This window comes from Bos mutus, chromosome 3 (genome assembly GCF_027580195.1).
Source record: "Bos mutus isolate GX-2022 chromosome 3, NWIPB_WYAK_1.1, whole genome shotgun sequence".
NCBI lineage: Eukaryota > Metazoa > Chordata > Mammalia > Artiodactyla > Bovidae > Bos > Bos mutus.
Genome location: NC_091619.1, coordinates 68,287,575 through 68,310,992, shown reverse-complemented (window position 1 = coordinate 68,310,992; position 23,418 = coordinate 68,287,575). Strand labels below are relative to the sequence as shown.

The 23,418-nt window shown below is 37.2% G+C and overlaps 1 protein-coding gene across 1 annotated transcript in view; it reads left to right on the top strand.

The window, feature by feature from the left end:
• The window catches only part of TNNI3K (TNNI3 interacting kinase), a 351,856-nt gene that overhangs the window by 99,604 nt on the left and 228,834 nt on the right, over positions 1 to 23,418 (top strand). Inside the window, exons 6-11 of the mRNA XM_070367853.1 lie at positions 811 to 909; positions 3,350 to 3,488; positions 8,992 to 9,136; positions 9,223 to 9,327; positions 13,853 to 13,947; positions 14,543 to 14,692. Of these exons, the coding sequence (XP_070223954.1) occupies positions 811 to 909; positions 3,350 to 3,488; positions 8,992 to 9,136; positions 9,223 to 9,327; positions 13,853 to 13,947; positions 14,543 to 14,692 (733 nt within the window). The remainder of the gene's footprint in view (positions 1 to 810; positions 910 to 3,349; positions 3,489 to 8,991; positions 9,137 to 9,222; positions 9,328 to 13,852; positions 13,948 to 14,542; positions 14,693 to 23,418) is intronic.

Below are 23,418 nucleotides of genomic sequence, written 5' to 3'. Positions count from 1 at the left end.
ATGACTTCAATCAGTTTTCTAGAGAAAAGAGGCTTGGAGATGAGTCTTTGATAGAATAAATCTAAAGGGTCAGCAGATTTGTTGGCAGTCTGTGCCTTTCCATGAAGGCAGTTGATCGATAGCTCCTGCTAGTTTTTTTTGTTGTTGTTGGTTTGTTTTAATCACTCACTCATTCAACAAATTTTTATTGAATGATTACTATTTTCATGGCAACATGCTAGAGTAGGATTATATAGATGAATTTGGTACACATTTTGTCCTTAAAGAATTTGGTCTTTAATAAGGGTGATAAGGCATGTATATAAGTTTGTAAATGTTCTAAATAGTATGAAAGAAAGTTGAGTGAGATGTAAAAGGAAGAAAGACAATTTTAGCAAATAATTTGGCAACAAATGGGGGGAAAGTAAAGAAATATTGGAGGAGATGATATTTAGCTTGGGTTTAAATATCTGTAGATTGGGCAGAAGGAAACTTCTGACTGAGGAAATAATGTGAACAAAGACTCAGAGAAGTGGAAAATGGAGTGCAGTTTGATTGTACAGTTGGGTTTATGAAAGAGAGTCATGGAAAGTACATTTTAAAGGATACCATCAGATTGAGAGAACTTTGAGTACCATAGTAAGCAGCTTGGCTTTTATTTTCTAGGCAAAAGCAAGCCATTGGAGATTTCAGAGAAGGGAGATGGAAAAATATTGTGTTTTAGAATGGTGACTCCTAGAAACTAGTTGTATTAATACATTTTAATTGTAAAATAAATTTGTTGGACAGATGCCCCCAATGAATCTCCTAACCTAGCTCTTTCTTATCCAGGCTGCTGATGTGCTTCTGCAACATGGAGCTAATGTCAATGTTCAAGATGCAGTTTTTTTCACTCCACTGCACATTGCAGCATACTACGGGCATGAACAGGTAAGTTAGTAAGTAAGCGTGTAGGTAAGTCCAAAGCCTGGGGCATCACTTAAGTGTTCCAGGCTTTTTCTTGAACTGTACTATATTCAAAGAAAGGCTACTTGAGATATCCTTTGAATCATTTTTGCCATCTTCTCATCGGTTCTACCCTTGAAAAGCTTTTGTAGATCCACAGAAAAATAGAAGCTACCAAGTTATTCATTTTCAATGACCATTTTCATTCTTCCTCATATTATCTCCCTAGATCTCTAGTATTACTCAGTTATGCAGCAGAATCACACCTTTGTAGAGGTCATGCTATTGCACTTCCTGAGGACCCCAAGTTGAAAATCAAACTTATTTTTGTCTCTGTGCTGTTCCAGTCATTGTGCCTTTATTTCTTTGCTGGCTGGCATATGCCTGGACACTCTCAAGCCTGTGAAGCGTGACCTCTAGCTAGGGAAGATTGCTCATTTCATTGATGTGCTGCTCAGAGTGCACTGGAGTGCACTGGAGAGCTGGGTACTGAAAATGCTTCTGAAAGTACAGGGTCCAAAGCTCAAGTGATGAAAAACTCCAAACTTTTTCTGATTTCAGGCACAGGCAGGGTATACACAATGCACGTTGTTTGTTAAGTCATCCTCTTTGGCGATTAACCTCATCACCCAGCAGAAACATAAAGAGCTTCTCTGCATGTTATGTGGAGTGTTAAATTTGTTTACTTTCCCTGAATATATAGTCACAGTATTATAAAATTATGCTAAAATGTGGATGGCCCTTTTATGATAAGGGACTCACTTTCTATGTGCAAAGACAGCACATAAGTAATTTATGGATGCTATTGTCACTCACTAAAATATGCTGACAGGGGAATGGCACATTTGGTTTATAAATGTGCCTGATATGCCGTGTTCCTTGGCATTTGTTTATTTACTTATTTTTAAGTGGAAGAGTAGATGTTTTGTACCAAGAGCAATATTTCCTAGGTATATAATAATAGTGCTTAATAGACAATCGATTTCAACGATAGTTTAAATCTGTCCATTATAAAGTCACATAATCAGAATTTATGGAGTCTGTATAAGTGGAAATATCTGCTTAGGAGTGCAAGGTTCCTGAAACTAAATGTCTACTACTGTTCAGCTTTCTCCTGAGTTAAGCATTGGTATGCCCATTAGCCAACAAATGGATAAAACACATATTCCACATTGGTCCTCCCTCTTCTGATATCATTTATTGAGTACCAGGCACTTTTCTAAGTGTTTCATGTGTAATAACTTATTTAATCCTCATGACAACCCTATGAGGTATTCCCATCTTAGTGATGAAGAAACTGAATTTTGAAAAGGCCAAATCATTTACTCAAAGTGACATAACTAATAAATAGAAGCCTAATTTCAGAACCTTTCTTCTTTACCCACTGCACACAATAAGAAGTTCTCCCACATTCCACCAGCTATTTTTTTCACCTAGATTTCTATCAAATGTATACCATATTCTTGAGAGACTTCTGCCCAAAATATATTTATTTGCTGCCACAAAATAGTTTCAGAGCTTGAATTCACATTTATGCTAATGCGTCAGTGGTCAAGACTTGTTTTTAGAGATTTTTTTGATATGGACCATTTTTAAAGTTTTTATTGAATTTGTCTCAATACTGCTTCTGTTTTATGTTTCGGTTTTTTGGCTGCAAGGCATGTGGGATCTCAGCTCCCTGACCAGGGATCATACCCACACCCCCTGCATTGGAAGGCAAAGTCTTAACCCCAGGACCACAGTGGAAGGCCCTCAGTGGTCAAGAGTTTTGAGGAGTCCTCCCATAACTGATATTTTAATGGCACAGATACATCTTAACTTATCTTTTGGGATCACTGTGATGACTTCTGAAATTCCCAGAGGAGACAATGTCAAGTTTAGAAAAAGTATTTGAAAGATTCCTAAGTGGATGTGTAAATAATTTGGACAAATCCCATAAATTACCAGAAACAACCCCTGGAAGACTCCTGAGCTGTGAATCTCAACCAGTGTGGGAAGATGCTAAAAGCTAGTGTGGCTATCTCCTGCTTACTCACAAATCAAAACAGGACCTAGAATCCCAGTCACAAGATGACCATTGGTGACCTATGCATGGAGTTGCTATGAAAATGAAGAATCACATAAACACTGCTGACTCTGGCCAGAAGAAGATTTTAAAGAATTGTTTAGAGATGATTATGGGTGACTTTAGAGAAGACTGTTTATGTACAGTGAAGACTGAACTCTGAAATTGCTCCAGTTTTTAATTTCTTGCTAGGTGATATAATAATAAATACCTTATTGTTTAGGCCAATTGAATTAGGATTTTTTTCATGCAAAAATTAACCAAAAGAACATCTTAATGATATGTCTCCTTCCATACTGCTGAAAGCTTTGCATTATTATTTGACATTTGACACTAATCTCAAATGCTTGGATCCTTTAGGTAACTCGCCTCCTTTTGAAATTTGGTGCTGATGTAAATGTAAGTGGTGAAGTTGGAGATAGGCCCCTCCACCTAGCATCTGCAAAAGGATTCTTTAATATTGCGAAACTCTTGGTGGAAGAAGGCAGCAAAGCAGATGGTAAGATTATGGTTAGAAGAATTTTGCAGTCTTTTACTTTATGTATGCTTTTTCTTCTACTTTACTTATTTACTAGAGAATAATCTTGAAGTTGATTAATTCTAGTTTTCATGTCCTAATTTGTACCTCAAGTCATAATTTATTATTTTAAATATATTAATTAAACCTATATGTTAATCCTTCTTTGCATATTTTATTTCAACTTAATATATTAGGTATGACCATAAAAGTAAGGGGTTTTCTTAAGCTTTTCCTACTTGTTGTTACTCACTAATCTTTTTTTAATTGAGGTAAAACTTACATGTAGCAAAATTCTCAAATCCTAACTTAATACTCAGTTATTGAATACACCCTTTTGAATACACCCACACAAAAGCCTCCAAGACCAAGATATAGTATTTTTATCTGGAAGGTTGCAGATATTTCACCTGGAAAGATCCTTTGTGCCCACTTCTTAGTAAATAGCTTTCACCACCAAAGGTAATCAATATTCTGGCTTCTATTATTGCCATAGGTTAATTTTTTTCTGTGTTTTAGAAAATGAAGATATATGTGTATATATATATATATATATAGAGAGAGAGAGAGAGAGAGAGAATTGCTAAATCAAAGGTCATATACATGTTTAACTTTGGGAGAAATTTCAGACAGCTTTCCAAAATATTTACACTATTTTTCATTCCCAAAGCTATATATAAGCATTCCATGTTACTCCCCACATCCACCTCAGTATTTGAGACTACTATTATTTTAAATGGAAATAGAGTTAGAGTGTGATCAGTTTTGGAAAAAAGCTTTAGAATACACAGAAATATTTTAGATGCATTTAATAGAATAAAATTTTCTGCAACTTTTTTAGTTTTTTAATCACAAAATGTGTTTTGGAAAATTGAAAGTTTTAAAGAAAAGCACTTTATTTCTCTTTTTTTATCTTCCTCACAAACTTTATTTCTTGACACAGATTCACTCAGAGTTATATCTTGTTGTTAAATTCTCTCAGGCATATCCAGTCTTCTTCCACTGACCCTCAAGAGACCTAATTAAAAGCCCAGCTGTAAGAACTGCTGGCCTTTGCAGCAGAAATGATGCACATTTCCAAAAGCACAAGGTTGTCAAAGCTCTAGAACTGCCATTTCCTTGGTCCAAGGTTGAGACTGATATTCAGTTAATAAAACTAATCGATGTTTCCATCTACTCATAAGGAAAACACAAAGGCTCCCAGGGACAACTGTGGCAAGAGGCTAAGGCAGTTTCATTTCCATGTTGGAAACAGGACCGTTTCATTTGGCAATGTTTGAGAAATGTAGTTTCTATCATTTTCTGAGCCAGTGTACAGTAACTCAGGAATTTTTCTATAGCATTATCATAAACAACCTGTGTTGTCAGGATGCAAGGAGCGCTGTTCCTTGGACCTCTCTTTGATTCTGTTGTTTTAGAATAGTCAGAAGTACACCAGTGTGAATCACTGAGCACGTAATTGTTTCTGAAACTGCCTCACTTTTCCAACGGGTCAGGAACTGCTCACATTCTTCCTTTTATTATCAATGCCAACCTCAGCCTTTTATTCCTCTGAACAACTCCAAAGCTCAGTGGTGTCAAAATGAGTGTCATTTATGATCAGCATGTCTCCAGGATCAAAGAACTCTTCTACAAAAGGCATTGAAATGTGTGCTGCACCCGTATTCCCAGTACATACCGGCATCATATGATATAATTTTTAGCATTTTCTTTCTGACTCACAGAAGCACTCTAATGCCTCCTACTCAATCATTTAAAAAAAAAAAAAATCAAGAGACATGACTCAGATTTTTAAGCATTGTATTTCCTTCTAATACACAATTGATATTTAAGTCCCTTTTGCACTTAAACCAATTGCAAAGAATAAACCAGAAAATCTTTAGTGCTAGTGGATGCTGCACAAGATTTATTATCAGCTGGTTCACTTACTCTAAAATATATCTAAGCCTTCAGATGATTTATTTTAGGTTTGAACCTTGCCTGTGGTTAATGGACATAAGGGGAGGAGTAAATGAATGACCCCAAAAGAAGCACAATTTGAAATCTGGTATTTACATTATGTTCCCATGGTAACAGAACATCACAAATGAAAATAAATTAAGGTTATAAAATTAACCAAAATATAATTCCAAAAGCATGTTCAGCATGTTTGGGAGACTGACCTATTCAGTCACATATGTTCTAAGTCCCTAGTCTTCTTTATACCTTGTAGGGAAATGAAAAAGGAGAAACACAATGCTTGTTGATTGAGATTGAAAAGATCAAATATTTCTGGACTCCATAAAAAGAAAATAGAGATACAGTTCTTTTTGTATCTGTAAAAATATAGATACAAAGTTAAATTCTTTTTGTATTTGTAAAAATAGAGATACAGTTAAAAATGGAAAATTTTAAGTTTAGAAACTTAATTTCTGTCATCTGATGAAGATATAATTTTGTTAACATGGACATGGATATCAGAAAAAGTCACAAAAGTTTCTAGGACATGGTCAGTAAAGACAAGTAATTTATTTTAAAAAATATATCTTGTCAAAACTATCACACAGATTTATTATCACACTGAAAAATTATTTAAGATACATTTGCAAGTTGAGTTATTGGGATGTGCTAACATTAATGCGTTTATTCTATCTTTAAGATCAATGAGCAGAATTAAGCAGGAAGTAGCATCCATCTACCTACATATTCATCTACTCTTCCTTTCAAAATACACTACTGAACACATATGCTCTTCAAGGTAGAGGACTAGTGACCACATATTTTTCTAATAATGATTTACATGTATTCCTTTGTTTAAATTTTTCCTTTACTTAGACCTCTAAATTATGTATTAAGTTAGAGCAAACAGACTATCATACATTCAGTTTTCCTCAGATAATAATAATAATATATGTATTTTTTTATCTTTGCAAATTGGTCTATGAAAAAATTAAGGTATCAGAATGGCTGAAGCAGAAATGGAGTTATATATAATATATAAACTCTGCATCTGGTCCAGATTTCTCCTGGCTTATTCCTTTGGTTGGTATTAATATCTTCTTTGATGGGAATAATGTCCAGGCTACTGAGGATAATTTATCAAGGAAATAATCTGCTTTGAAGTTTATTGATTCAACTAGAGAACAATGTTGGGTGGGACCAGAGATGGCCAAAGGAAAATCATGAATTAATGGAATATTGTGCTTTATTCTGTTTTACAATGTCCCCTCTGGACCTCAAGAATCCTCATGTGACCTCCTGATTCCCTGGGCTCCCTACTGTTCTCAAGCATTGACTCATGGTATTGACTTTCCCTGACTTCCAACAGAATATGAACAAAGAAAAAGAATCTTTAAAAGGAAGATAATCAAAACACCCAGGCACATTCTTCTGAAGGAAGAGTGTCCTTCTGAGCCACTCATTAATATAAAAGATTCAAAGATTCATTTTTCAATAACAGCCCTGAGAGGAGGAGTTCAGTAACTTTGTTAAAGATTTCTTTTTGGCTTAAGATCTTATAGAACAATAAAATAAGAATCATTGTCTACAAATATAGCAGCTATAAGGCCTACAGTGCTTATTAGATGTTAAATGATTATTCTATTTGAACTTTGAAAAAATAAACTAGTATCTTGCCTTTCTTTTCCTTCCTATTGCTTATTATTAAAAGAAAATCTTCCCATAAACTTTTTTGGTTCAACAGATGATTTCTATTACATATAATAATGAAAATGAATGTTAAGGGCTATTTTTTTTCTATTTTGAATAAAGCCCTCTATACAGATGGACAGAGTAATAAAATAACAAAAAGTGGCTGTAGAGCAGTTGATCTGATTATTTTTAATTTTAAAAATTGTGCTAAAGCAAATCCAAAATTTAGCAGCTTGGTGTTGACTTGTATTACTTCAAGCCTATAATTATTGACTATTCAACTAGATTGTAAATTATTTGAGGGCATAGACTCTATGCATTTATACCTTAATGGCCTTAGCATTTGGTAAATTTCTAAGAGGGAAATTAGTAAAAAGGGAAAGTAGACATTTTTATTAGATGTCTAATATGTGACGGCCATCATGCTAGATACTTTCCCAAAATTATCTCCTTTAATCCTTTCAGCATCTCTGCTGCCCAACAATGTTATTCCATCCACTGATAAGAAATCAATATCCACAACACCTAGCACAGTGCTGGTGCATATTGATCATTTATTACTTGTTGAGGAATGACTGTGTCAGTCAGGTGTTCTTATTTGCCAGATTTGGAAACTAATGCTTGCTAATTTAAACATGAAGGAAATATATTACATTGTATCAATTATCGTAGAATCTTCCCCAGAACAGAGTAGAAAACTGGGTTTGGCATTCTCACAGTGAGAAATGGTGTCCAGAACCACACTCCCCAAATTAATCCTTTGAAGGCACACTGCCGCCCCTGCTAACATACACACCAGCACTTGTGTTTCTGGCACCAACAATGCAGGGTACCCAGTCTGTGGCTGGAAACACTAGTACTGGAAATTAGATGGAGCTATTCCACCTCTGCTACTTTCCCAAAACAGATGAGACTCTGCTTTTGTATGTCATGAGCTCTGATGTAAGAGTCTGAAGTAACATTTTGAATAGAAGAGCCTGCAGATAAGCACCCAACCATGGCATGGTTGAGTGCGAAAGTATTGCTATTAAAAACTATGCTAGCGTAAGAACACTAAACTGGGACATATGGTCACCCTGTGCTAATCCTGTGCCCTAACTGCAAAGGAGACTTGGAAAGCATTTTTGCAGCTTCTATGATAAAATGTGATTTTGTTATCTAGTTAGCACTTTCAACATAGGGAATTCCCTAAATGTCAGAAGAGGCTATAAGGCTGGATTGGACAAAGAAAAAGTCAAATGATCATTACCGATTGGACAATTTAAAACTGCAGTTAATGTTAAACAGTTGTCTTGGGTAACACAATTAATGAGGTCTGAATCACTTGTTGCCTTTTCATTATACCATGCTTTGTGTACTACAGTATAACATTTTTCAGTTGAGGGAACATCAGAACCTCCTAAATAGCACCATAAACATACAGCATACTAGGCCTCATGCTAATATATTGGGCCAAAATTTGGGGAAATGATGCTCTGTCCAGAGTCTGAACTTTTTAACATCTTCCATGGGGGATGGAAGGATAATCAGTTTGAACAGTGGTACTTGTGGAAATAAGGCCATGAGTACCTTTTAGATACTTAATAGTTTCCTGAACTCTTTCATTGTGCAAGGCAGATTTGATTAGAAGTGTTCCATAGATTTATGGGAGCTAGAAGAAAGCCTGCTTCATGTGGTAATAGGCTATAGAAGAGAATCATAACTTTTTTAATCGGTTGCACTTAATTTTCTTTATTGTTGTCATTAATTGGTAATTCTAGGAGTCTCTCAGGTACTTAGAAAAGTTCCTGATACTACACATGAGGAGGTTGAGAAATAGAGAATTCTAGAAAACATATCTTTCTTTTGATGACAGTAAATGCTCAGGACAATGAAGATCACGTTCCACTCCATTTCTGCTCTCGCTTTGGACATCACAATATAGTGAAGTACCTGCTCCAGAGTGATTTAGAAGTTCAGCCACATGTTGTCAATATCTATGGAGACACCCCTTTGCACCTGTGAGTATTATGTATCGTTCCATAGGTACTCCAGGTATACTGTGTGTACCTTCCTACTATTCTCAAAATATTTTCTTTATCTCTAGGGCATGCTACAATGGCAAATTTGAAGTTGCCAAGGAAATCATTCAAATATCAGGAGTAGAAAGTCTGACTAAAGAAAACATCTTCAGTGAAACAGCTTTTCACAGGTAAAGGAATATTTAAGCACAATTGCCACTAAGCGAGTACTCTTTGACACTAGAAGTCATGTACGTAAAGCAAGAACGAATAGTGGCAGATGTTACAATCCGAGAGCAAGAGCAGAGGGTGGGCAGAGGATAGGAAGTCCAAGCTAGATGCACGGAAGAAAAGGTAGAGGCAGATGCTGCAGTCAGTACAACAGATGGGGCTGGAGCCAGATGCTGCCTTGCTGGCAGCAGCCACAAAGACAGGGGCTGATGTTGCCAAGGCAACAGGCATGTCAACATCTGTAAGCATATTGCTTCTATTCCATTCCACTCTGCAGAAAGCTGCCAAAAGGAGCAGTGCCCATAATCCTCCTCCTCCAAGAATCTCATTACTAGAATTCATCAGCATCAAAAGTGACATTTTTTTTCCTTGCCACTTAAACCTTATGTGCAGATGTATCTACCTATCTAAGACATCCATCTGTCAGCCTGTAAGAGCTTAGTCAGGGTGGCCACCGAGATACATAAGAAGGCATTAACTCCTTGCTAGGAATCCATTAGAGTCCTTTAGAGTGAGCTCTGGAAAAGCACACTGGAGGAGCATCTAGGTTTGGAAAAGTTGTGACTAAGAAAGAAAGAAAAGAGAAGGAGAGAGGGAAGAAAAGGGCTGATAAAAACTTAAGAGTCATAGGTCCCTAAAATGTCCCAAAGGAAGGCAGATATTCATATAATTTAAAACCCTCATTAACAGGCTACTGTTTTGCCTATTAAATAAAAGCATAGTCATTCAAATTGAGTAAACCTTGAATATAAGATACATTCACCCACATATTGCAGATCTCCCAGCTGGTTTGTAACACCTAAAACATGTACTTGACACTACTGTGTTATTTATATAGTGTCTGTACCTTACTGGTGAATAATAGAAATGAGAGACTAACTACTGATTAATACTGAACTAAAATTAAGCTTATACTTCTGCCTCAGGCATCAGTGTGTCAAATTTCACTTGGATTTCCAGATTTGTCTTACCAGCCAAAGAGGTCAGCCAAAGGGGAGGTGAAGACAACTTCCGATTATGGAACAGTGAATATGTGCTGGGTGATTTGCATCCATTATGTCATTTAATCCTCATCACCATTTTATGAAGTTGGATTTACTATCCCTTTTTTTACCAGTGAGAAAATTGAGGCTCAAGAAAACTAACTTGCCGAAGATTCTTATGGCTAGAAAATTATGTATTAAATGCCTGCTGCTGCTGCTAAGTCACTTAGGTCGTGTCTGACTCTGCGACCCCATAGACAGCAGCCCACCAGGCTCCCCCGTCCCTGGGATTCTCCAGGCAAGAACACTGTAATGGGTTGCCATTTCCTTCTTCAGTGCATGAAAGTGAAAAGTGAAAGTGAAAGTGAAGTTTCTCAGTTGTGTCCCACTCTTAGCGACCCCATGGACTGCAGCCTACCAGGCTCCTCTGTCCATGGGATTTTCCAGGCAAGAGTACGGGAGTGGGGTGCCATTGCCTGCTCTGATTAAATGCCTAATTCCAAATCCTGTGTTTTTATGTATCTTCATGTTCATATTATTTTGAACATTTTGAACCAAAATATTTTGCCTGTTTTCTACACATTCTGTCACAGAACAGATGCATGGATTCTTTAGATCATGCCTTCAGTCAAAGTGGATCGTGGAATTTGTCCCCAAAGGGGGCAATCGGGAGAACTGATATTTGTGAGGTACTTAAGTCCACTTTTTCCAATAGGTCATTCTTATGGAAGCTGACACCTCAGTCTAGTTTTCAAATCCTTCTGCTACTCTGTGCACACACTGAAACCAGTTATAATCTGAGGATTATCATCACCTTCAGAAGATTGTCCATAGGAGAATATTAGTGGTGTTGTTCAGTTGATCAGTCATGTCCGACTCTTTGTGATCCCATGGACTGCAGCACACCAGGCTTCCCTGTCCATCAACAACTCCCGGAGCCTACTCAAACTCATGTCCATCGAGTCGGTGATGCCATCCAACCATCTAGTCCTCTGTCATCCCCTTCTCCTCCTGCCTTCAATCTTTCCCAGCCTCAGGGTCTTTTCTAATCAGTTGGCTCTTCGCATCAGGTGACCAAAGTATTGGAGCTTGAGCTTCAGCATCCGACCTTCTAATGAATATTCAGGATTGATTTTCTTTAGGATTGGCTGGTTTAATGGCCTTGCAGTTCAAGGGACTCTCAAGAGTCTTCAACACCACAGTTCAAAAGCATCAATTCTTTGGTGCTCAGCTTTTTTTACAGTCCAACTCTCACAGCCATACATGACTACGGGAAAAACCATAGCTTTGACTAGACAGACCTTTGTCGGCAAAGTATTGTCTCTGCTTTTTAATATGCTGCATAGGTTGGTCATAACTTTTCTTCCAAAGAGCAAGTGTCTTTTAATTTAGTGGCCGCAGTCACCATCTGCAATGATTTTGGAGCCCAAGAAAAGAACGTCCACCACTGTTTCCACTGTTTCCCCATCTATTTGCCATGAAGTGATGGGACCAGACGACATGATCTTCATTTTTTGAATGTTGAGTTTTAAGCCAGCTTTTTTACTCTCTCCTCTTTCACCTTCATCAAGAGCCTCTTTAGTTCCTCTTTGCTTTTTGCCATAAGGGTGGTGTCATCTACATAGCTGAAGTTATTAATATTTCTCCTGGCAGTCTTGATTCCAGCTTGTGCTGCATCCAGCCTGGCATTTCACCATGATGTACTCTGCATATAAGGAGATTAGTGAAGTGAGTTAAAAGTATGTACTCAATTGTTTTATTTTGTGCAAACCTGTGGCTACTAGGAACAACATATTATTTTTATTCTATTCATTTTACGTACATATTTATTAAAAAAAACACTCCTTTTACATGAAGAGCTCACTACAATTATGGTTTTTTCTATGTACAAATCACAGTGCTTTGCACATAGCACTCAGTACATTTCTGTTTTTATTCTCATATGCTATATGTACACACATTTGTATACACACACTCGCATATATATATATATACATGTATGTATGTTCAGAACTTATAATTTCCTGTAAATAGTTACTTTGAAAGGAAACAATGAGGGAATTCAGACAAACATTAAAAGTATAGTGTTAAGAGTCCTATTTGTAATACAAATAACTAATGGTGATAGGATCTATTACACTGATAGTGACTTTATTCACTCAACTATTCAAGAAAGACTTATTAAGGACCTATATTGTGTTGTCGCTGGTAGGAACATTGACATGAAACAATCCCTTCCCTCCTTAGGGGAACTCTGTTGTAAGGCATCAAAGCACACACAGGTGTATCCATTACCATAACACAACATGAAAGGCGCCATAAACTGAACTAACAAGGAAGCAGAGGAGATAACAATGAACTCAACTTTTGGTCCATGAGAAGACTTCATAGAGGGAACATCAGTTCAACTAGATAAATAGTGGCATTTATTTAAAGAAAATAATAAAATTCTACAATAGAAGAAGGATTTAGGCAAAGTCATCCCAGGAAGAGGAAATAGTAAGACTCAGTCAATGTCTTCTGGAACAAATCTGGAAGGAAAAAACCCTGTTTTTCTGTACTGTCCCATAACACACAATACCTCACTTCCAAACACAAGATACCAGCTGCATATAAGGGTTTTCTACACCAAACAGTTCTCCAGTTCTCTGGAGTCATCACTGAGTGGGTGTCCTCCAGTTCAAATTATTTTTGACACTACCTACCTGGAATTAGCATCAGATCTCACAGGGCTGTCTCTCCTGCTTCAGATGCAATCACAAGTGTAATGTTTCATTTAAATTTCTCAGAACCTTCCTGGGTTTCTTCATTCCATTCAGTTTCCCTGCAGAATGCCTAGAAAAGAAGTCATATCATAAGAACTATTTAATAATTAATAAGAAAATGCTAGAAATTTTATACAGCTCCTTTCTTAAAGGCTCATCTTTGAGAATCTTCAGGATTGCATTGCTTTCTGTGCTTTTTTTTCTTATCACCCCTGCTTCTCTCTCCCTTCCTCCTTCTCTCTTTTCTGGCTTTTTGGCACTCTTATGTAAACACCAGCATCTAAAATAGCCTGGGTAAATCAGGGCTGCTTTAATTTTCTAGGGCCACCATAACTAAGTACCATGCCCTAGGTGCTTTGAACACCAGAAATGGATCTTCTTATAGTTCTGGAGTCTGAAAACTCAAGATCAAGGTGTCAGGTTTGGTTTCTCCTGAGACCTTTCTCTTTGGAATGTCAATGGTCACCTTCTTTTCTGTCTCTTCATGAGCTGTCCTTCTGTCCCTGTCCTAATCTTCTAATCTTTCCTTCTTATAAGGACACCAATCATATTTGATGAAGGCCCAGCCCACTCTAATTAATCCACTTTCACTTAATTACCTCTGTAAATTATACCTCTTTAAATTATAGTCACATTGTAAGGTTATGGGAGTCAGAGCTTCAACATATTAAATTTGGAGAGCACACATTCAGTCCATAAGAGAGGCCTTCTATTTCCCCTGTGTTATATCTTTGCAGTGCTTGTACTTATGGCAAGAGCATTGACCTGGTTAAATTTCTTCTTGATCAGAATGTCATAAGCGTCAACCACCAAGGAAGGGATGGACACACAGGTAAGACTGTGGTGAGAACAACAGTTTCTGATGCATATCCGTGCTCAAGAGAAGTATTGTCAAGAGGGAGGGGAGCAGTGGCAGTGGTCAACCCCAGTGACGAGGAATATTTTATCAATGACATTTTTTAAATTGATGATGCGTTGGTGATAGTAGAAAGCAGACTGACCTTTGGTCAGTTTCATTTTTGTGCAAAAGTATTTACAGTCAATGCATCCATTATGACCTGCATCAGGAGCACACTGATCACACTGTCTTACCCTCGGTTTGCTGCTGAAACAAATTTTTTTTGTTTGTTTGAGGTCTTTATTCTTTGATTTATACAAAGATGCTAATGTTTGTTCTGGTAATTACAGTGGATGTAAAAATACTAAAAAGTGTGCTTAAGCAAAAGTAGTCTCTCTATATATCAAACAGATACTTCTTTAAAGTATGTATTTTTTTCTCAAAGATAGAATTAATTATCTGTCAGAGAACTCAACTTTTGTTATTTATCTCTGGCAACAATGCTATTATGTGGTAATGACTATCTTTTGAAAATTGGGGTTCAGTTTCCCCTTTTTCCTTTCATATTTTCATTCTTATTCTATTACAGGGTTGCACTCTGCTTGCTACCATGGTCACATTCGCCTGGTTCAGTTCTTACTGGATAATGGAGCTGATATGAATCTGGTAGCTTGTGATCCAAGCAGATCTAGTGGTGAAAAAGACGAGCAGACGTGTTTGATGTGGGCTTATGAAAAAGGTATATTTTTCACCATTGCATTGCTGTAGTGATAACATTGAACTGTGAGCACTGCTGATGTCACTACATCAATAGTTCTTTTGCTTCCGTGACTTGTATACTCCCATTTCCTTTGGAGATTGTATTTGAATCACTAGGAATGTGGATCAAAGAGTACAGTAGGGAAGGCAACTTCAGGGCTGCAGGTGAGCCGAAGGCACTTTTGGCATTGGCATTTTGAAGAGAGAAGGAGCTGTCACATTTCTAGTTCCTGGAGAAACAAAACTGTGATAGGCAACGTTAATTACTTTGTTAGAGGAGATGTAGAGCTAGTCTTTACCTCTTATATGGAAGAATTTGGATATGGATTTGAATTATTAAAATTAAATTAATGCAAAGAAAGAATGAACGTGTATTTGTCATATCTAACCCTGCTAACAATGCCCGTATTTGAAAAAGTAAGGGAGTCAATGTTCAGTGCTTAAGTATAAACTTATTTGAGCTCAAATTGGTGAAAGCTTGGGTTGGAAGAACATGGGGTTTAAATCAAACTATAATGCTAATCTTAAACAAGTTATTTATACTTGCTGAACTTTAGTTTTTTCATCTGAAAAATGAAGACAGTAGCAACTTCATAAGATTGTAAAGATTAAATGAGATAATATGTGCAAATTGCTTATCACGTGACTGGCACAAAATAAATACCTAATACTTGGCATTTTGGCAATGATAGTAGTGGTTATAGTAGTAGTCCATAAACAAAGAATGAAAACGAAAACTAATAAATTTTCCTTTTAAGGGAAAGGAAACTAGAGACAATCAGAAGGTAAAATATCATTTTGTCATTTTTATTGAGATATATTATACCACTTAAGCGAGCTCTACATAAACACATAAACTCAAACAGAGTTTAAATCTTCAGGTGAGATGGGACAGTATTGAAATCAGAGAGATACAACTAAATACTGTAAAATATATCAGATTTTGATGTCTGCATTGCCTTATTAGGATGTTCAAAGTATGTAAAGAAGCATTCTTATGTTTTTAAGTATTAGAACACCATGCTTATAAGAACAGTTACTAAACTGGAAGATTTCTTAGGCTGTCAAGGTGATCTAAAATATTTTCTGTCTGAAGTAGGACGTGAAAGTCCATTAATGAAAGGAGAGATGAGGTTTGATGGATAGAAATAGAGAGCTATTGTAAGCACATAGACAAGGAGAAAGAAAAGCATATAGGTCTGAAGACTGCTAGTGAGGAAATGATATACAAATTACTTTACAAAAAAGAAAAGTAAAAAGACATGGAATAACAAGGCATGAGTTAAGATATAGGCCTGTTATGTTTTTACTTTTTATTTGAGTATTGTATAAATACAGATACTCACACATATAAACACACGTCTGCACATTATAGCTCAAAGAATTTTCACTAACTGAACTCACGAAGCATTCAGATGAAGAAACTGAGAATGATCCATACCAAGAAGCCCCACTGACATTGTCTTCAGCTCACTCACCAAAAATGGTATCATAGCCTTCTTGAGGCATAGATTAGCTTTACCTCTTTCTGTACTTAATATGGATGCGGGTTCAATCCCAGGTTTAGGAAGGTTGCCTAGAGATCCCCTGGCATGGCAACCCACTCCAGTATTCTTGCCTGGAGAATCTCATGGAGAGAGGAGCCTGGTAGGCTACAGTGCATAGGGTCGCGAAGAGTCGGACACAACTGAAGCAACTGAACATGCACACATGTACTTAATACAAATGACATGCTGGGATGTATACGTCTTAATGTCTGACCTGTTTAGCCCAATGAGTTCCGAGATTCACCCATATTGTTGAATGTAGCTCCAGATCATTCATTCTTATTTTATGGTATTGTTTTTAACTATATTAAATTTATTTATTCTGCTGTTTCAGGGTATTCGGATAATTGAGAACTATTAGGAACACAGCTGTTATACATGTACATATCACATACATATCTTTTGTTGAATATCTGTGCACATTTCTGTTAGGTATAACCGCCTTCTAATTTGTATAAAGGGAAGTCCAGGTAGTTTTGTATTTGTGTGTCAGTTGGAAAATTTTACTTGTTCTTAAACTTCAAGAGGCCTTACTAAGTTCTAGTTATGTTGCATTAATTCCAGTGATTCTCTGATAACACCTCTCAAGAAATCTGAGTTTCAGAGGAAGACTTTACAAAGCATTAGTCTTTCGGCAGACAGCTCAAAAATAGCTGCTGCAGCCAGCTCTTCACAGGGTTTGGCTTTGTTTGTTTTTAGTTGATTGAGAATGATGGTTGAAAACTGGCTTTACTTTTATTTTCTGTGGAGTTCTACACTTTATAAAACCTTGAATCATTGTGCAAGCTCCTAAGATTTCCTACCAAAAGACAACAACAAAAATCCTTTAGCTTAGAGGACTTACCCACTGGTCTCTGCAACATATGCCATACTTTGTCACCCTGATTTGTTCAACTAATGTGTCAGGCATCAGTGTTGCATTTCATTATTACTATGAATTTTAACAAATTGAATGTTACCACTCAGGAGACAGATGGATGTTTTGCATATGTTCTAGGGCAAAGCAAGTCAAAGCAACAAAATAAAACTATTGCTATTTTCTCTTGCTAGAGAAACGTTTCTTTGTTTTCATGTGTTCAGGGAGGATTGAAATGTCCTTGTTAAAATATTGTCAGCAGTGCACTGTCCCTGTTTTCTTTGGATAAATAGTTTACATTCTCCTTCAGAGAGGGAGTCACCAAATTAATTGATCTGGCTTACCAAGGATTTTCTGAGCTGCTTGGAAATGGAGTTGAAAAAGCACTAAAACTTAACTTGGAGTTCTTTCTTCATGAAATAGAGATGATGTATAATAGAGGTGACCCCACCATGGTTTGCCTGTACCCTATGCAGTCCTTAAAAGAGAAAACCCAGAAAAGAGCTTTATAACCAGAGTCTATCTGTTTGAAAAGGATTACTTTTGGATGTGCCCTGTTTGAATAGCTCCTCCTAGTGTAGCTTCGAAACAGAAAACCAGGAGACTTTCTGAAAGGCACTCATCTCTGAGTGATTCTAAGGCCAATTTTGCATCTGTCCCAAACAAAATTGTTAGCTGACCCGCTCTACTATTCTGTTATCACATATTTACAGCTGCTTTGGAGTTCTGAAATAATTATCTACTGTCTTTTAGAATACTTTTAGAAAAGAGTTTGCTCACTATGGCTCCCTGTGGGATCAAGTATGAAGAATATTTTCTATTTACATAGTCCTTTTAACCTAAATATATCAAAATCAATTTTGGAAATAATTTTCCCAGTGACCTTGGTTCTATACAGAAGCCTACTGGTTAAGTTTCAATATTTCTCTGCCAGACTGCTCAGACCTCCAATTTTACAATAGTTAGTGCTTCCTCTCCCCAGTCTGTCCTCCCTCTTCTTTTTCACTCTTCTGAGAGTAGCCATATCTGGCTTACTCACTGGGATTTGTTCTGCCCTTCCCCTGGGGTACAAAGGACTTGTATGAATCAATTTAAATTGGCCAGAAGAAATAGCCAGCAGCCTGCTTATGTCCAAATCCTCTGCCCTAATCACCAGTATGGAAAACTCATTGAAAAGAGCCACACATAATCTTACATCCATTGCATTAAAGATGAAACTGCCGAATTGAAAAGATCTCAGCCAATTAGAATTGAACACATAGCTCAATAGTGTGTCTGGCAGTTAGATTTGAAAAGGCTGCCTTTGATAAAGAAAAGCACTTCTTTATGTCAGGCTGTTTAGGGTCAGAAAATAACCCAAACCAGAAACAGAACTAAAAACTTCTTATTTGCTTCAGTACTGACACCAGTTAAAGTAATTTACAGAGGCTCCTATTCCAATATCTAATTACCCAGAATACAATATTTGTATACAGCAGAACTACTCTAATTCACAGTGACAGGGAGCTGCAGTTGGAAAATTAGTGAGTAAGTGAGCAAAAACAATAAAAATCAAGGCTCCTGTACCATGATATATACTTTGTTCATTCTTTTTGACAAGTGTAGTATGGTGTGAATTATTTATAGTAAACGTACCATAGTGTATTCTCTAAAAGTAATGAAGTCTTATAGTTGTGAGTTTCTACAGTTTTCAGCCAGTAAAAAATAACTAAGAGATAAGGCTGAGGGAGGAGTAGAAGGAAGGAGAAGTGACTTCATTAAATTTTTTGATAAATCTTCATCCTTGGTTTATAAACTCCCAGTCTTTTTCTATATTGAATTCTTACCTACTTGGAGTTTAGTTACTTAGTTTAATAAACATAGTTTATTATGCCAGGGTGGATTGGGATGAGGTAAAGGAAGGAATAAACAAAACGTTTAGGTGGTGTTTAAAATTCTATGTGTAATTTTCTGTCTTCTGGTTATCTCTCTACATGTTTAGTTAGCTCTCTTTAAAAAATAAATAAAATAATACCAGCTTTCACTTTTCACTTTCATGCATTGGAGAAGGAAATGGCAACCCACTCCAGTGTTCTTGTCTGGAGAATCCCAGGGATGGGGAAGCCTGATGGCTGCTGTCTATGGGGTTGAACAGAGTCGGACACGACTGAAGCGACTTAGCAGCAGCAGCAGCTCTCATTAAAATAGGAAGAACCTTTATTGTAGTAGGGGAATAATACAAAAAATTTTGAAACATAATAACTATATGTGAAACTGTATACGTTAATACAACTAGTAGAAGAGAACTTTACACTCGTTAATACCTTATTACATATGCATATGTGCATGCGTGCATGCTCAGTTGCTCAGCTGTATCCAACTCTTTGCAACCCCATGTACTGTAGTCCGCAGGCTCCTCCGTCCATGGGATTCACCAGGCAAGAATACTGGAATGGGTTGCCATTTCCTTCTCCAAGGGATCTTCGCAACCCAGGGACTGAATCTGCATCTCCTGTTTTGTGAGGAGGATGCTTTACTGCTGAGCCACCAGGGAAACCCATTCACACTATAGCTATGCAAAATTACTTGCTCCTCCCTACACATGTCCTGTTATTCCAGTTTTCTAAATCTTTTCTCATGCCATTCTCTCTTTCACTATACCCTTCCACATTGCCTACTCCACTTCACTTTAAATTTCTGATTTCTACTTAGCCTTCAAGATTCAGTTTATGGATCCTATCTTCTAGAAAGTCTCCCCTGACGTTCCAGCCTAGTACACATGTCCATTTGTTTTACTGTGCCATACTCATACTTCTGTCTCTGGTTGAAACATTATTCCCAATAACTTTTTGAGGACAAACATTTGGGCTATTAATCTCTGTCTTCCAAAACCTTAATTCAATGGCTGATTCCTAATAGCTGCTCAATACACATTTGCTGAAGTGAAATAGGGAATGAGGAGGTATTTCAGTCATAACATTCTATCAGGATTCTCACTGCATGGCATACAATCAGTCATAATATAGTTGATCTTTTCAACAACGCTAATTACTGATATCTGTTTTCTCTGTGGGGATTTTTTTTTAATATTGTAGGTTTTTGTGTTAACTGCACAATTCTAATACTCAAAGTAATAGGTAAAAGATTTTAAAGAATATTCTAAATAAACTTCCTCTTTCTACTCATTGGAACTGCAAAATTTTTTAATCTGGCTAGAATGCTCTTATTCTCCCTTTTTGCTTAATAACTCATGCTTATCTTTCAAGTTCAGCTTAAAAGACAATTCCTCAAGGAACACTTCCCTGACCCCTCCAGCCTATTGTAAAATAACATTGTTATGCACACTCACAGCATCTTCTACCTTTCCTTCCTAAAGAATCCACCTGCCAATGCAGGATTTGATCCCTGGGTCAGAAAGACCCCTGGAGAAGGAAATGGCAACCCACTCCAGTATTTTTGCCTGGGGAAATCCCATGGACAGAGGAGCCTGGCAGGCTACGGTCCATGGGATTGCAAAAGAGTTGGACACGACTTAGTGACTAAACCAAAATATTTGTATTCTAAACAAAACATATAAAAGATATATATATGTATATACTATACAACATGCACAAAATTTACAGTGAATATATATACATATATGTTTTTCTACTACACAACATTACAAGAGTAAAGGGCATTTCTGTTTCAACATTATACTCTTATACTTTGTGCCATTCATTCATTCATTCAAAAATCTGTGTCACAAAACTAATACGTGATAGACAGTATACTCAGAATTGAGGTAAAATAGTGAGCAAAAGAGATAATATCTCCCTGCACTTTAGAAGTTTGCATTTCTAGTAGAAGAGACACATCATAAGAAGGATAACAAATAGAAACTATCAGATAATAATAAGTGCTAAGAATAAAATAAAAAGGAAACATGATAGCAAGTAAAAAGTTCAAGGACACTATTTAAAATGAAAAAGTCACAGAGGGCTTCCCTGGAAAGATATTGTTTGAGCTAGTCTCTAATGGGCACTCAATAAATATGTGTGGAAGAGAAAAGAAGGAGAAATAAAGGCAAAGTGCAAAGGGAGGAAAAAGAGGAAAGAGGAATGTTAAATGGTTTGTATAAACGTTCTTTTGCCAAAAGTTTCCATCCTTGTGGAGTCTTATCTCAAGATGAAGGAAGACTCGTGACATTCTATCTGGTCCTGGTGAACAAGGAACAAGAATTCTTAATAAAGAACAAGAATCATGGGGGAAGCAGGGAGTGTGTTCTCTTTCTCACGATATCAAATTAAATCAGTTTTCAGATTTATGTCAGAAGAACATGTCACAAGTCTGAAATTTTTGTTCCCTCTGATTTTATTGACAGTGTGAGGGACCAGGACTGTCAGGAGGAAAATGAGCCATTGAACAGCAAACAAACATCAGGAGCCATCCTCTGATCTCACTTTTCAGTGTTTCTGGAAAATGGGTTTTTAACCTGAATGTAAGGGGGAATAGCAAAATATTGAGCAAAGCCCCATCTATCATTGCTGTGAGAGTTGTATTTTTTGAGGCAGGTATAAAGAAGGTCCAAACTGTTTTTTGATGGCCTGGACATGTGGTACATATGAGATCAATAAGAATTTCTTGGCTTCTTTATCAAGATCAAATCTCCATGTTTTCTACTTAATCTCAGACCCACAGGGCCTCACAGTTGGAAAGTCAGAGAGAAGGTCTTAATACTGGTGTCATTCACCATTAATCTTTAGATCTAGTTTTTAAAATGATTTTCATGGCAAGCTTTCTTCTGTGTTCTTAAAATAATTTCTCATAGCAGTGAACAACATTCATTGTTTCTAGGACAAAATGGTAGGGACTGGCAGACAACCTTATAGGGAAATAATAAAATTTGTACTTTCCTTTCTCAAATAATTGTGAATCCTCTTTTGTGTATGTGGCCACAATATAGATACTAAATTGTCGGTGTTCCAGCCCTTTGAATGGACTTGTAGCCTTAAAGGACAACTTAGGTTTTAAAATAAGGAGCTATTCAGAAAGTTGTGAGGGTGTGTGTGTGGAGAGGGGGGTTGTGGGGGAAATCACTCCTAATGTAAGGATTACACAAGAAGAAGACATTAAAGGGGAAGCCTGGTGCTTGGGGAATAAAGACAGGACTGGAAGAGCAGGGAGCTGGAAATGAAAGTGACTGCAAGCCAGCAGGGAAGAGTCCCATATGCCAAAACCCTCAAGGGCACCCATGAGTAATAGTCTGAAAGTGCAAATCATTATTATAACTGCATTAGGCTAATAACATAGCAACCTCCTATTTGGGTAAAGCACTTGGATGTAGATAGCAAATTCTTAGATATGGGAAAACATTTTATTTAATTAGTGGAACTTCGATCATCTCTGGATGTGTCCCATTAGTATACCTTGGTTATCTGGGTATATCCATTATCAGGAGTTTGGCTCACAAGTCCATTTAGTGAGTTCCATCAAGGCCTTTTTCTGCTTAACCCCTCACAGCCAAGTATCAGGGTACTGGGCTCTAGTGGTTTTCAGGTTTCTTTGCATACACTGGTAGTTTGTCAGAGCAATGCTAGTAGAGGAGAATTGCCCGTACATGTAGCAGGAGGTGGGAAATCAGGCAGAGATGCCTTCCAGAGCCAAGAGGGCCTCTTGGCATTTCCCTGGCAGCCTCGTGCTTATCATCCGCCAGAACCCAGGCACTCATTAGGCTCTTGATGAAAAGCATCCTAAGGAAAATGCCAGCAAATTGTGCCACTGTGCTGGCAGGAAATTAAAACTGCTCAGAGCAAGTGGAGCCAAGAGAGCTGTTGAGATGAAAGGTAACATCAAGGGTGTGATCACGGACTCACACAGGCATTCAAGATTCAAGATGTGGCTTTCTGCTTCACTAGGGAAAGCAGGAGGCCCTCTCAGCTGTCAGCCACTGTCAGTCCAACAGAGGGGCTGAGACTGGTGAGGAGGTGGGCTCTGTGATATAAGCTTTGTTGTGCTTGGGTAAGGGCTTGTGGTTTGGGTTCTTTTCTTTCCCCGCAGGAGCCTCTCTTAGGAAAAACAGAAATAAGAAAAAAGATTTGTTCTGTTCTTCCTGGTCCCAAACACTTAAAAATCAAATTAAGTAAAATAACAATTTCAAAAGTATCACAGGTCTTATTTAAGTAAGATCAGATAGTGTGGATAGGAGCAGATAAAACCTTAGAGCCTAAGAATCTAGCAGTGGGACAGATGAAGGGGTGTTTTAATTCTGTGGGAAATACTTGGTGGTGGTGCTAATTTGCCTGAGGCTCAAATGGTCATTAGCGGTGGAGAAGAAAGAAAAGC